Here is a 16326-nt window from a genome sequence, read left to right as displayed (position 1 = left end):
ACTGACGCTTAGTCTCTGAATATATATGATTTTGATAGAAACAAACAATTCCTTTTAAATTAAAAAGCAGCCCCATTGACAAGAGAGATTCAGAACCTGATAGACTATGAGGAAACCTAGACTTGCTTTATTAGGTCTTTACCCTTGCAGGGAAGGCTGGGCAGAAGGGGAAATGATGTGGTTCAGGGACTGCTAGAAAGACTGAGGCAGTCAAATGCGTGAATTCCGTGTCAAATTTACGAATCCACATCAATCAAACCCGACGAAACACACAAGCTCTACAGTTCGTCCAAGCTTCAAGCTGGGCAAAAAGTATTCGGACACTTGATGTAATTTCCATAGACTTGCATACTAATTTAGTGAAGCATATATAATTTAATTTTCGTAAGATCCAAGTCAAAGTTTGCACATTTATGAGGAATCATCTTACCTATAATCACATAATTTCTGTTTAATTTTCCGTTGCTGATTTGTCGAATGGCAACAATCTAATCAACATATGTACAGTTCCGTGAACTCCTCTTACATGGCGGCCTTGTGGAACCATACACAAGTGATGATAAAAGTGCTCGGAAATTTGATGTGCCTCTCACAAAGATATCCTGAAGTCACTTCATGGATACACTGGGGGTCTATGGAAAGTACGTCTTGAGGGTGCACGGGCCTCATAGGCGGGTGTGTGTGTTTGCAGGGGTGCGCAGCCCCTTTTGTGCTGAAAGTTTGTTAAATGACCATTAAAACTCGGGTGAAAATGAAATGTGCACCCCTGAACACACACCTTTCTCAAAAAGCTGTATCCGCCCCTGGGTCTGTAGTTCGCCCAACACGAGTCGGATTGACTGTAGTTAGTGTGCTGCACGGAATTCACGAGTTACAAAGCGTGACACAACACACCGGGAACAAATGGACCGTGGAAGCCGTGCAATTGACACTTCAAACTTCAGAATCCACTCACACCACACGACATCAACGCGCCAATGTCAGGATTGATTACGAATGACAGTCCCTGTCACAAAATTCACTTAAAGGACCCAAGAGATGACCAATGTTTTGCCTCTTGTTTGGTCAGATAGAAAGGTACTGTTCGATTTAATTTTTATTCAGGGTAACAAATCTTATATTTGATATGAAATGTTCTTTAAGTTAATATCTACAAATTACACTGCCCCATTAGGCACTAGAACCCACACCGTCAGGCTCAGGCACTCAGGACAACTCATTCCGACACACAGGCTTCCATAAATAAGACTTCCAATCATTCCAGACACTCAAATGAGTTATATATTATATATTTTTAAAACATACCATATCTGAATTCATTATAAAAGTGAGTAGGCTATGAATTAATCAGGGGCAGGGTTTAGTAACCCCAACCCAGACCCTAAGGATGTCCTCCAAACATTTGCTGCAGGAACGATCAGCTTTCTTAAATAATGGAAGTTTGACAACTGGTAGTCTTGATCAGGTACTTTGTGTACCCCTCTGAAAGTAAACTAGCAGCATTCCAAATCCCATGGCTAAACCCATTGTCACTGAAGGCTTGAACAGTGAAGCCTTGGTGGCTGAGTCAGTTGGATCACTGACTTCACATGTTGGCTATTTATTGCTTGACTTACCCCAAAAGTGAAGTCATATTTGAATGCATTATTATTATAGAGCATATTAATAATTTTCCTACAATGCAAGGCATATGTAAATACATTAAGAGAAGCAATGGGTTGTTGATGTTTTAAGATAATATTCTCACAAAGTACAACTTCAAGGTTATTCTTGCATTATGTGAATCACATCCATAGGCAGTTTATGTACATATGCCTCTGTTGCTGTTTACCATGTGGAAGCCATGAAATGTCATTGTGCTGAAAGACAAAAGATAATAACTGGAGCAGATCTGGCATCCATACCCAGGAGATCCTGCCACCCAAAGGGATGCAACTCTACAGTTTATTTGAATCTTGTGCAACCAGTGCATCTTTGGATCAAGAAACATGTCAGATATAGATGGCAGAATTTTATTAACAAAACACAATTTGAATGTGTATATAAATGTTTTATTCCAGCAACATTGCTATATCACAGAATGTAGTTGTATGTTACAATAAGCAAACATGTGGCCATGCATAGGTGTACAAGTAAAAAGTCAGGATAAAATAACAATACAACAGTTTCTTTGACTTTCAGAGCTGACAACTAAAATGTATAAAATAAAACTGGCATTTGTATCAGCAGTCTCAACCTTCTGTATATATGTGAAATTATCTTCTAGAGTTCATGTGCCAACTGTGATGAATGGTTTCTAGTTAATGTAAAATGGGCAAAATGTCTTAAAATCAGTACAAAGATGACAAAACACAAACATTCAAGGAAAGAAGGATAATTGTGATAGAGACTGGATACTTCAGTTGCTTGGAAAATATGACTGCTCAAAAACATGACATCATTTTTGTGTTCATTGTCATGGTTAAAAAATAACATTCTTGCTTTCAATGTCATGCTTAAAACATGACCCTCGGGTCTTTGTGTTCATTACCATGAAATTCAAGTTAAGTTTTACTTCAACTGAAAATGTTTGGGGAAAAACATTAGATACTGACAAGTGTTCATATTTCAATGTTGATATATTCAGAATATTTTCTGTACAGTAGAAGTCTTCACCTGGTATTTACAATTTCAAACAATATACACTAGGACTATGGTGATTTATGAGCTCTCAACAAATCTGCGGAAATCTTCCAGACTGATTCTCCCTTGACCATCAACAGAGCACTGGCTGACGAGCTGAAACAAAGAAAACATCTCTTATAACAGAGGTAAAAACTATGAACTGTGGAGATGTTCATGAAGTGGTGTTCAAATACCAACATCTAATGTTACTCTGGCAGGTTTTAATGGCCTACTGGTTATACTCCACCAAATCAGAATCTGTAGTTATAAAAAGGACTTTTTATAGCCTTCGGTGCAGACAGAATCATCTGTGATTTGGGGATTTTGTGTATAATTTTTGTGTTTTCTGAATGTATATTCACTCAGCAATTAAAACTGACCATATTTTTTAATATTTAGTGTAGTCTTTTTTTGACAGGATTATTTATACTGATTGTGACCACAGGTATTTTCAAGCGGTTGACATTTTGTGCGGAACTAAGGTTGGTCTGTTTAACTTTCTGTCCACAGAAAAAGAGCATACTGAGGTGGTCATATTTTATATTATTTATTGCTTCTTCAAGGCCAGTCTATGCACACATGTACATGTAACAGCTGTTGATAGCTTAATTATTATTTTTTTAAAAATATATAACAATACTGTAGAAATCAATGGGAAAATATTGGTGTAACCTGTATGGATGAGTGAGTGGGTTGGATTTAATGCTGTTTTGAATAGTATCCCTGATAAACTGACAGGACATGGTGGTTTCATGAAATAGGTGAATTGCAAAATATTCAGATTACATCTAAGGACCAGATAGTAGATTCAAACGTCTTGTTCAGGTGTTTTTTCCAGTCTTAGTGCCATAACTATCCTTTGTATCAAGAGCATGAAAGTGTAATTCTTAGAACCAATATCACAAAGAATTTGGAAACCAAGAAATAAGTCTCAAGTTTTCATTTCATTTTCATATGAAGAGATTGTTACCTTTGTAGTCGATAAACAACATATCCATAGTACCAGTACCTACACTTCCAGCTGATTAGAGGCAGAAAATAAATATTGACATGAATCTGTGGATTGTAAATATGGCTGCTACTTACTGCTTCAATGACATCATCATCTACAGGGAGTTGGAGTCTGCGACAGAGATCTCGCATGTTGTTACAGTCGATGTAGCCAGTGCGGTCTGAGTCGTATCTGAGGAACATCTCATCCACACGGCTCTTGTCAGTGATGGCAATCTTCTTCAGCTGGGCACGAACCTGTCGGACAAGATTCTCAAGGTCGCCTTCCCTGTGAGGAGATAAAACAGTTTTACCAATGTTCCTTAAGTTTATCTTGCAAATAAAATGTAGATTGTCATTCATACAAATGAACATTCTTGTATTTAACACTTAACCATATAATAATCAGCAGTTCAAATTACATTTATCATCAGGAACAGATCTTATCCAGTAGTGGTGGTCCAATTAATTGAATTAATCGAAGATTGGTCGCAATGACTAAACAACCAAGCAATCGATCATGTTTTCTCATAATCGAACACAAACAATTTTGGAACACTTGTTAGCATTAACAATATTTTTCACAAGGATGGTTTTGTTTGTTACATTTCATAAGCACTGCAAGCTCGTTCCAAGTCATAATTGAATTTATCTTAAAGACTCCAGGAAATTTATGTTCCTAACATACTAGTCATCCTTTTGAAAAAAAAAAAGAACTACATGTCTTTTTTATTTTTTGTGGATTAACAAACATAAACAGGAAATTTTGATAAATAACGCTAACCAATTATTTTCGATGATTGATCGTTTGTAATGAACCAATCATCAATTATGAGAAATAAAACCAATTCCCAACACTATTTATCCAGTCAGGTAAGACACATAGAAATAGAAAACAAGTTATAAATACTTACGCTCTCTTTACTTTCATGAGTCCGCCCTTCACAACTTCTTTCTGTGCCTGTGATCTGCCCAGAGCCTCACGCAGAGACTGGATGGTTTGCTCTGAAAATATTGAACATCAGCATCAAATCCTGGATTTGTCCTACATTGAAAAAACATGAAACTTATAATCAGTAACAAGCATATAACCCTCAGTGTCCACACATCTACTTTGTCCCATTGGTGATTCCCTATGTCAAGAGGTGTGTGGAACATTATGGGTCTCAGAATATGCCAGAAAGATCCTCCAGTATAAAATCTTGATGTGTTGGAACAAGCCCTCCATCAAGAATGGAACACAATACCTCAACGTTAAATTCAACATCTACAATCATTGTGATTGCTACTTTTGTGATTTCATGGGAATTGTATGACCGTGCTTAACGTCATACGAGGGCAGGTGGGGAATTGTATGACCAAGAAAGGGTTTAACGTACTATGTGTGAACATGGGTAACTGGAAACACACTACAGAATGTTTGTTTCTCTGAATAAACTACAGTTTTTCATTCTTTATTACATCTACATTTGCTGTTTAATTATTCCTTGAGGGTTAGTTTGGATAAGTTCCTTTGCTGTAGTAAGTGGTAACATATCGATACAATGAACAATATGTAGTGTTGCGATACTTATTTCCATGTGTATACTTGGCTTTGTCAGCTCTGAAATACTTCTAGGACGTAAATAATGCCATGGCGACATACCTGGAAACTGGCCACTGTGTTCCTGCATGTAGTGAAGCACATAGGCATCGGCGCCGACGATGATGAACCTGTGTTTGAAGACTTCAACAACTGCTCCAATGTGGAAATCCTGAGGCCCATAGAATTCGGGTTTCTCAGGAGTAGTTCCAGGCTTGGCAACGCGTGTCCGTTCCAAGAACTTGCCACCAATGATGCCGGAGTTTCTGACAGGAGATTCATAGATGGTCATCATGTCATCAGCAAGACGGTAAGCCAAGATGAACCGGCGACCTGTGTCCTCTGGCCTGACGGAATCCTGTAGTCATGAAAAAAGAACAAAGTTGAGTGTAGCTCAAGAATACCCAAGGTACAGTGTTAGTGTACAGCATTTTGAAATTCACTTCTGACCTTACTCTATAAACAAGTATATACAGGTTTTAACCATTTTGGGAAGGTCTGACATTACATTCTAATTTTATAAGAAACCTCCACAATAATCATTTTAGAGATTGTCTACAAATGATTACCAGTCAGCTCTCACTCAACAAAAGTGTCTTGTGATAACATTCTAATATCACTTTCTAGATATTAGAATAATCACAAGAATATTTAAACGGGGTCTCCCTTCATTTTGAACAAAAATAATTGGAGTTAGAATCAAACAAGTTGAAACTTTATATACCCTATCTGTAAATAGTGCTGTCCTAATAGAAACTGAAAGCAATCATTTTTGGGTGAACTTTCATACTCTTCTTTGAAATGTATTAGATTTTGATTTTCCTCTTCTAGAGCAGATTTGGATGTATACTAGTTGCTTCTTCCTTAATGTTTTCATATACAGCATAAGACATCGGGGATAGCACTGTTCATAGCCTGCTTACCATGATGGCTTCAAATCTGAGGACTTTGTGATCATTTTCCAGCATCTTGATGAAGTCTTTCTTGGGTGGCTGAGGCACCAGTGACAGGCAGGACTGGAGGGAGTCCTCCATTGACCCAAAATTGTTGTATGGTGGAATCTCCTGGAATGGAAGAAATATCAGGGGCTCAACAAATGCCTTCATAGTTCTCTGACAATGACACAACAAATAAAATGCCACAATATTTCATTAGCTCTTCAAAACTGAACATCTAAAACCATGATATCTTGGTGTTAAACTGCCACCAGTGTGACCGAATCCTTACACGATTACAGCCCTATGAATGATGGCAGCCCTATGAATGATGGTAACAATACGTCTGGGAGTGAATCGAAGTTGCTGACAACAACCTCAATATTTCAGATCAGTATAGTGAACTTTGCCTTTTGAAACTGGACTGATTAAAAAGTTGCAAAAAGTCTGTTGAAGGTTTCTTGTCCACTAGAGTGTTGGGTTCTTACAAATACTTTGGTTTGGGTAAATAACTGAAGTGCATGTTTGTCTGGACACATTTTACTCCTCAGAGTGAGTGAGTGATTTGAGTTTTTTGCTGCCTTTAGCAATATTCCAGCAATATCACGTCAGGAGACACCAGAAATGGGCTTCACAGATGATCCTCAGAAAAAATGTTGATTGCCTGTCATGTTTGTAGGCCATGTTACCTAAGGCCCTTTTCTTCCAGAGTCTTACAAAGCTGATTATCCAGCAAGTTCAAGGATTTTGAGTTCCAGGTATGTACATTGTATGTTCATGGTTTTTTTAAATTACTCACCATTTTAGGAAGATTCTTTGTCAGGCCCTTGACATCAACCGTGTTGAAATCTGTTAGTCCAAAATTGTGATAATAGAAAGCTTTTGTGAAGTTGTCACAGTCATACAAAATGAAGCGACGTCCATAGATTGATACGGTTTTTCCAATTGTAAAGTCCTTTGGTGTGAAATAGTTCTTGACCTCATGGTCTGACAGCTCCATGACAACTGCTGGGAAAGACGAGGGAGCAGAGTAGCGGTCCTTGGGGACCTTGTGACGGCCAATCAGAACTGGGAATGGATCACGGCCATCATTGGGGGAGTGCATTTCCCGTACTTCCAGAGTGTCATCAACCAAGTAGTACTGAAACACAAAGAGAAGGTTGTCAGAGTGGTTGGTTAGTTAGTTTGTTTTGTAACACCGCACTCAGCAATATTCCAGCTATATGCCAGCAGTGTGTAAATAATTGAGTCTGGACCACACAATCCAGTGATCAACAGCATGAACATCAATCTGTGAAATCGGAATACGAGGACATGTGTCAACCAAGTCAGCGAGCCTGACCACCCGATCCTGTTAGTCACCTTTTACGACATGCATGGATTGCTGAAGACCAATTCTAACCCGGATCTTCACGGGTGTTATCAGTGAGTGGGAGAGATGGGTTTATATTACAGCAGATCAGGTGAATGTGTGATAGAAGGTCAGGTCAATGGAATTTACTACTGATGAAATCCATGTAAACAATTCTGACAAACGGATGATCCAAACCAGAGTGAATCTCAGATTCATAATTCTTTAACAATTGGTTCTAGCCTGTTTTGTTAATATGAATGGGCTAGAAGAATTTGAAACAGATTTGTAGGTATTGTTATGTTATGACTTCTGGTTCGTAGACTTTGGGTTCACTTCTATCCCTGCCGAGTTCAACAGGTTTTATAGTTAAAAATGTACTATTGACGTATTACTTGTAAATTAGTGACTATGACTGAATTATGTCAATGTCACTATGAATATTAACTCGCTCACTATCCCTGCAAATCTAAGATAGTAAATCTTGGCACAATTGTGGATTGCAACTGCATAGAGAAATGCTACATTTAGACCACTGATATCTCAAATCTCAAATTGTACCTTCCAACAACATTAGCCGAAGACCCGGGTTCGATTCCCCACATGGGCACAATGTGTTAAGCCCATTTCTGGTGTCCCCCGCCGTGATATTGCTGGAATATTGCTAAAAGCGGCGTAAAACTAAACTCAGTCAGTCAGTCCAACAACATTAGTGTTTTAAGCCATGGATTATTATGAAACTGTTCTTGACATGTTCACTTTTCTGAGGACTATGGTCCATTCATAATTTGGGCATTATTCAATAAGTTAAATCATGATGGGTTCAGAACCCCAAGTACCCTGACTTTCAACTGTCTATATCATAAGCTAATGACAACTGTATATTCCAACAGGGACTTTTGTTGGAGACAGATTATTTTTTCTGTAGAGTTATTCTCTAAAAGGAGCCAAACCACATTTTTCAGACCAATATCAAATCCTTTGATTATGGTAATTTTGTATTTTTAAAAACAGAAGCTTATTCATTTACAACTGTTTTTAAAAAAAACCCATCCCAGTATCAAATGATCTGTCCCCAAAACACATTTACACAAGTAATTCTTGTTTATGAAAATATTAAATAGCATCAGTACAAATTTGTTGACATGTTATTTCCAGTATTGCATTCTCCCAGTAATGCCTTTGCATCAGGAATAGACATCAAAACTTAAATGTGTTTATTACTCAGCCGTTGAAGATATCACTGTTTAATAATTTTACAATGTTATTACACATTGTGTAAAAACATCACCTGGTGCTGTACGTATGACGTAAAACTGGTTTACAGTTATGACGTCACAATGCTAATACCTCTGTCACAATAGTATAAGACCTTGCTTGACTCTCGGAAAGCTGAGAGTCATCACCTCTCGTTGAATTCTTAGGAAAGAAGTACTTTGCTTTCGATATTATTTTGCTAATGTTGGGTGAGTAATAAATAAAATACTAAACTATGTCCCATGAAACTCGTGAATGATATTGGTATCTAACTTGCTTTCGCTCATTAGATACCAAACCATTCACTCATTTCATAAATATGGTATTACAGGGGACATCGTTTAGTATTATCTATGTATTATGCGCATCCATCCACTGCTCCTTTATTTAAAAGTGTGCACTATACACAACTGAACACTGATCCCTGCAACTCACGTGTAAAAGGAATGGCCTCATCTCTCCAAACATACTGTCCCTGTCATCCCAGGCACAGTAGAACCTCAGGACCTTTCTGTCAAGTTCCAGGAACTGTCGGGTCTTGTCGAACGAGCTCGGGGCCTGGTAGGTGCGCAGTGCCGCTGCGTGCTTCCTTCTTTCAATGTAGGGATCGGTTGGCATCTGAGAGGACTCATTCACTATCATACCTTCACTCTCCAGGAAGTTCTAAAGGATAACAGAAAGGCGAGGATTATTTTCTCTCCTCAACTGCATTGAAATTGAAACCTCATTAATTCAGAAACCATCTTCCAAGCAACAAATGCTGAGTATGCTCAAATTGTACAAAGGGACACCACTTGGTACCACAGTTGTTAATCCAGACAGTTAATGCCAACAGTTAAAGGCTAACACTACCATCTAGATTATCGGGGTTTATGTACAATATCTGTAATTCAGTATACAGCTGAAGCTGTAAGACCTGTAAATACTAATGAAAACCTATTGAAAAGTTACCTTAAATACACTCTAAAATATCTCTAAAACACACCGTGGTTAATTATGACAGAGCTGTCCCCAACTCTTTAAATCATCTACTTAATATTTTCAGCAAGTGCCGAAAACATTGGAAGAGCTAGTTTTATAACTGATGGGCAGTGGTCAAAACTGTAAGCATTAGTTACTGTTACTTTTTCTCTATCATCATCTTAATAACAAATTATTATTGATGATTTTAAAAATATATCTTTATACTAGACATAATGCAAAGGAAAACTATTTTATACAAGGATGTACCTGTCCACATTTCCCTATTTTGTTACTAACCTTTGTGAAGCCATCGCAAGTGACAACATGGAACACCTTGCCATAGAAGGTGATGTTCTGGCCCATGTTGATATCCTTCCAGTGCCAGTGATCCCCCTGGTCATTCTTCGGGAGACGCTGGCGCTTGATCAGCTTCCCTGTAAAATAAACAATAATAAGAATCCACTTATATTGCACTGTATTCCATGCATAAGGCACACATCATTACCCTTTCAATGGATCAGTGCGCACAAGGTACAGCATTATGGAACATCAATAAAAAAATTCTGTAAAGAAACATGTGAAACCTGTATCATCAGAAACAGTTATTGTTTTGCTTATTTGTTTTTCACTTTCATGCTGCACTCAGAAGTGTGCCTGTGATGTGACCTGTAATTATCAAATTCCAGATATTCTAATGATTAATATTATGAACATGGACCGGCACCTTTAGGATACACATCATCAAGCCAACAAGTCTGACCTCCAAAATATCTTTTATGCCTCACACATGTAGCATGAACAGATTTTGTATATTTATTGTATGGTACATATAAAAAGTATAATTCAAGTTAAAAAACTGCTAGGTCTTCTTTTCACAATGTTAGCTATCCTATTTTATTATATTGCTCAGCCTGCCCAAAACATTACATGTCACAACCCACTTACAAAGCATGCTTACTTCATGCACTGTCTCACACAATAGCCTAAGCCCTTTCATTATTCAAGTCCCTTTGTCTCTTTGGCCAGCTTGGGTTTTGTACTGGACACCTCAGAAGGTCTGTGGTCACTCCACATTCAGTGTTTGGAAAGCAAACATTTGTGTTTTGGGTACTGAAGGAAATTCTTTTTGGCTATTTTGGAGCATTGGATCATATTCCAAGGTATGTTTTACTATTGGACTGAATATTATATCCAATAATTGCACATGCAATTTTGATTTAAAGTAGCTTGTTAAGAACATGTATCAGATACAAATAATGGTACTGTGGATTCGTTAATTTTATTGAATTAAATTACCACGTAACTACCTTATATTCATTATAACTTATATAAGCATTGAATCAAACCCAATATTCATTGCAATAATGGTAGTACAGCTCATTTGTGAAATAAGAGGTAAGGTCACGCCACATGCAGGTGACGAATGAATGGATATAAGTATGGATGAAATGAAGGAGGGTAAGCATAAATGGATGAATGAAAATATGGGTGAATGAATTAATAACGTCTTCAGTAGCATCATGCTCAGTTTCAGGTATATTTATGGATATATGATAAAGGGTATTACTGTTGAGCTCTGAATGTATTCTATTGGTAAGAGTTCCGCCCGTAACCCCCGCTTGAAATGTATTCTATTTATTGGGATTATTTCGAGGTTTTAGGGTTAGGTTTAGGGTCTTAGGGTTATGATGTGGTTTAGATTTAGGGTAAGGGTTAGTGTTAAGGGTTTTTTAATAAAAAACATTTGTTCTTAGGTAAAGAATGATAAAATAAAACGGGGGTTACAGGCGGAAATCTTTCCCGACATTATGAAAACCAGTTATAGTGACCTTGTGGCATCCCACTGTTCTCCACATGAGGCTCGACCACTGCGATACTGTCATCCTCCAGATAGTAGTAGATATCCACAGGACGGACACGGTAGAACTCATCAGGCGATTCATTCACTGTCTGCTTGAAGTAGCCATTGAACCGCAACACCTGTAAAGTCATCCCAGGTTTAGAACTATTCAAGTAAATATATATATTCAGAAATTATTTATTATGAAAAAAATTAAATAAATAATATTCAGAAAACAAACACCATCAATAAATACTTAATTGTGGCAAAATGTTTCAAAATGAATATTCAAACAGTGATTTTGCTAGAGATAAATGGTATTGTGACATTTTCATGATTTGAATCAGGTTATTACAGGACAGGGATAGATGCAGTCACATGTTCATCAGAGAAAAGTGAAAACCTACAGGGACTAGCTGTTTTCTACAACAAATATACAGCATTTTTCATAAACCACTAGATGGAACATGCTGAAAGGAGCTGGGGATAAATCAGTTAGGATGCTGTCTTGCGTTTTCTTGACTATTCTGTACACTCCATGTCCACTATGCTGGGTTTTGGAAGAAAAGGATGAACATGATGAATATATAATATTATGTTTGACCATTCCATAAAGTGCTAAGCTCTGCTGGCATTAGGTTTACAGTGTAACTACACTGTATTTCAGGAAGCAGCTAGCAGGTCTTCATTTTAACCATGTCTAGAATAGTAAGTCACCTTTTTATCCCAAGCCACATGTCCGGGCACAAAATCTTCTGGAGGTGCTTGCTTTGCTTGACCATAGGTGAGAGTGGGGTTGAAGTTGGCCAGTTCATCCAGCTCTGCCTCATTCAGCTGATTGTGCAAAATAGTCTCACCACCAATCCCAACTTCTGGACGCTTCTGGATGGCGTAGCCATTCTTGTATCCCAGTGAGTGTGGTCTGTGATACTTGCCCCTCTGTGAAAGAAAATAGTTATCTGGTAATATATCCTCAGTTGTTAAAAACAATGTAAATAAAGGTATTGATTATTACATTGCAGCAAGAATGCTCTGTTGGACATTACATGTTGTTGAACATCAGTATAGATTCCCTTGTATTTTACTGACTCCTATGCTTTTGTAATGGCAATTATATGTTTTTTTTTTTTCATTTTCCAATTGATTGACTATTTGTTTCATGACAGAGATGTACAAGAGAGATCTTTTGGGAACAGCTGGTAAGAGTTCCTTACGTACCCCCACCTAATTTTAAAAAAAACAAAACAAGTAATACAAGTAATGAAAAGTACCTTATTAAATAGATAATTTAGTTGATCTCGATGAAGTACAAAAACCAACAGTGTTAACTTTGCAACATTGATACATCAGGTGCTTTGAAAATTATTTCAATTACCTCCCTTTAAACAAATTCCCTGCAGGATTATATTGGCTCCCTGCCCTAATATTTCACTTCAATATCAAGCTGTTGTGCTGAGAGCATATGCGACAGTGACAGGAGACCAGTCAATGCGCTGTGTAAAATTTCCAGTTGGAATGGAATTCCATCGGTTAATTTATTAAGTGAGGATATCAGAATACATGTTTTTCCATGTCCAGAATAACTTTTTGGTTAGAATTTGATGACTGACTGTTAATCTACTGACTGATCAAAATGGCTTATCTCTGAACAGTTCATTTCCAGTTTTAACGGACATGAGGACCAGCCTTTTAATATGCAAACACAAACAACTGGAAATATAGTCCTAGAAAAAAAGACATAAGGAAAGAAGGACAAAACATGAAAAAAACCCACCAGGAATGAGAGTTTCAATAGTCTTGTGTAATCATAAATGCAAGTTCCATTGGCTGACACATGACAGCAAAACTATTTTGTCACATTGTCATCATTTAGCAAGGCAAGATGAAAAATAAGTTTGGGCACAGAGGAATTTTTTACAGTTTACTCACCCTTGTGCAAGAAGGAAATTTTGTATGTATGACTCCTTGCTATTTAACAGCAAATTATGACATGAATAGGAAACAAAAGAGTCATGGAAACTCATCATTACCTGTATAAATATCTTGGAAACATGCATGATAATTGACTAGGAAATAATTGGCACTAGGCCTATACTTCATGCCAAACTGACCAAAAGTTATGGTATCGTACAGGCCAGGAGAAATTTGCCATTTTGGATAATGTCTTTTGCTGTGTGTTGGCATTATATTGACTAATGGGCGAAATCTGTTAGTCTCTATGTCTATAATGGACTAAATAAATATATACATTGGTGTATAGGTGTGGTCTTTATTGTCCCGAGGTGTAGAACAGGTGCAGACAGTGTATGAATAATAGATGGAAAAATGGTGGAAACGCTAAAGCAGGCATAACGTTGGCCTACACGCCTAACCTCGAACTGGAGATACCACTGGCCTGGTAAAATGGAGCGAACCAAATACAAGACAGAAACAAGAAACTGCTGTCGATTTCAAAATCCGATATCCAAATAGTAATAGTTCATTCTACCTGTGAAATTCAGAACAACATGTGTCAGGGTAATTCTGACCAAGTTTATCATTTCTTATCAATAGCAACAAGGCCCAGACGAGAGGCCGCCAGAATAAATTAAACAATCGTGGTTGTAAAGGTGCACTAAAAGTGTTACTTACAGTTGGGTCATTAAAGGAGTTTCCGGGAAGAAATGGTAAGCCTTCCATCATCAAATTACTGCCTTCGAACTGGCAGAGGCACACACTAAGTTCTGAGCGTGTTTGGTTGTTGATATTCTAGGCCTGCGTCCTTGTTGCCCGGTGTTGCTAAGGTACCGAGTCTCGTTTACAATCTCACGTGATTTGGCATGACGATTTTCCTGACTTACGCGCTGGAGAGCAGAAATACTATTTGATTACAACCCTTTCTTCACCTAACAACCCCCTCATGTGAAAAGCCTGAATCCAGGTTAATTAACAGCCATTATAAATGTTATATCAAATAATATATCCTCTCAGGCCTCTACTGTAAATAAGTACTGAAAACAAAACCAGAATTCTGCGACGGAGATCAATTTCATATGACATCAATGTTCATATGCGTGGTTATTTCTAGGTTTTTAGAGGAAGATGATCATTCTTCATCATTTAATAACTGAATCACACACTCAATGATACAATGAAGTCAGTTGTCAGTTATCACTTGATTCACAAATATTTCTAAAACAAAACATTTATGAAAAAATTGTAACATTAAAGTTGATATTAAATTTCGTTTTACATTAGAATTGCCTGAATTCGATCAATGGAATAAATATAACTTCCAGCACATTAATGTGAGTACTGAAAAATTGTATTTCACATGTCATGCCAAAACAAAAACCTCTGAATTAATCTAAATGGTCTCAATGAATGAAGGAGCAAGAAGTAGCTCTGTAGCTGTAAAATGAATTTTAAAAATTGTTATCCATAAAACGTGTAATGTTCTCATGTTCGTCCAACTTCTAAATGCCTTTCAAAAACTTTCAATGACGTTCAAAAACGTTGAATGTCTAATAGTTAGCACAACCCAATTAGCCGTACTGTATTATTTAACTGGAATTGGTCAAGTAGGCGTGAGAAGAGATTTGGATTAATTAAGATACTGCTATCAAACGTATAAAAAATATACCACTCCTCATTTGGGGAAATATTTTGTAACCCTTGTTATTATGTGTGCGCTGTATGTATAGAGGGAGAAGAGAATAGACAACTATTACAATATTGAACAAACGCTATGGATAACAACTTCTTTATTTCGTGAGTGCGACGTTTCGATACAGATTCTTGTACAGTTGTCAAGGGTTCTTGACAACGGTACAAGAATCTGTATCGAAACGTCGCACTCACGAGATAAAGAAGTTGTTATCCATAACGTTTGTTCAATATTGTACCCCACAACTTCTAAAATGCCACTCAAACCAGCAAGAGCTTTATATTTCTCAGACTTTAAGTAAAATGCACAATAATGAATTTAACCCCCAAAATTACTAAAATTGTGGTTATCAAAAACATGACAGGAAAACGTTCGCTGTTTGCCCGCAATGGGGTACGAAAACTTAGTACATAAATACTAGGGTATAGAATTAATGGAGGCATTCAAACATTAAAAATTAAAGGATGCGGGTTTGACGATGGAAGACGTATTCGTGTGTGAAGGTTTACATGAATTTCATGTCGAGAAAACTGACAAACTGGCGACTCAGAATTTATAACAAACATTGCTTGAGGCAACATATTTAAAAGTCTAAACTATATGCTGTAGCCATGTATGTATAGAATCATTCAAATAACATTAATTACCACGCGGTAATCCTCAGATTAAAGTGTTAATCGTTAAGCCCAATTTCTATTCTGTTGTGCATTTATTGACAATATGTCTTAATGAGCTTTGCAATTATGTCATTCATCAATGTCCCTATACTACCCATCAAAAGTTTAGAACAGTTGACTGAAGTAAGTGGCTACAAGTGGCTACTTACTGTTCTAAACTAGATTTTGCAAAATATTCCATACTGTTTAAAGGTACTGTTTACACACGAACTGACGTATTGTAAAACAAATTCGTAGCGTTGAAAAGATTATTGTCATGAGTTCAGTAAATGGTGAAAGTCGGTGAAAATTGGCGAATTCTTAAACTTTAAACCAACAAGCAGCTGTTCACATGCACGATATTTGCACCTGCTTGTCAGCAATTTGATGCTTGATCCTCGTGATCCTCGTGAAATTCATCTGCATGAGGTTTGCACTTGGT

General features: G+C 37.2%; 1 protein-coding gene across 1 annotated transcript; it reads right to left on the bottom strand.

Moving 5' to 3' along the window:
- Window positions 1-2029: 2029 nt before the first annotated feature.
- On the bottom strand, window positions 2030-14375 carry LOC124256470 (EF-hand domain-containing protein 1-like). The gene is made up of 11 exons (XM_046690458.1): window positions 14214-14375; window positions 12300-12521; window positions 11572-11722; window positions 10040-10176; window positions 9215-9442; window positions 6971-7312; window positions 6160-6300; window positions 5300-5594; window positions 4569-4659; window positions 3751-3943; window positions 2030-2778 (listed from the first exon to the last, which is right to left on the bottom strand). Exons 1-11 carry the CDS (start codon window positions 14262-14264, stop codon window positions 2701-2703), a joined length of 1929 nt encoding a protein of 642 aa, XP_046546414.1. The 5' UTR covers window positions 14265-14375; the 3' UTR covers window positions 2030-2700.
- Between the last annotated feature and the right edge of the window lie 1951 nt (window positions 14376-16326).

Source organism: Haliotis rubra, unplaced genomic scaffold (assembly GCF_003918875.1).
Source record: "Haliotis rubra isolate DU_JTF1 unplaced genomic scaffold, ASM391887v1 Scf63, whole genome shotgun sequence".
NCBI classification, from domain to species: domain Eukaryota; kingdom Metazoa; phylum Mollusca; class Gastropoda; order Lepetellida; family Haliotidae; genus Haliotis; species Haliotis rubra.
Note: the sequence above shows the minus strand (reverse complement) of the source record. Positions and strands in the feature narration are given on the sequence as shown.

Excerpts from the sequence above, each read along its gene's own strand:
- LOC124256470 (XM_046690458.1), bottom strand. The coding sequence starts at position 14,264 with ATGATGGAAGGCTTACCATTTCTTCCCGGAAACTCCTTTAATGACCCA. Across the intron at positions 12,522-14,213 it reads ACTCCTTTAATGACCCAACT|AGGGGCAAGTATCACAGACC; the intron begins GTAAGTAACACT and ends TTTCTTTCACAG. Across the intron at positions 5,595-6,159 it reads TCAGATTTGAAGCCATCATG|GATTCCGTCAGGCCAGAGGA; the intron begins GTAAGCAGGCTA and ends TCATGACTACAG.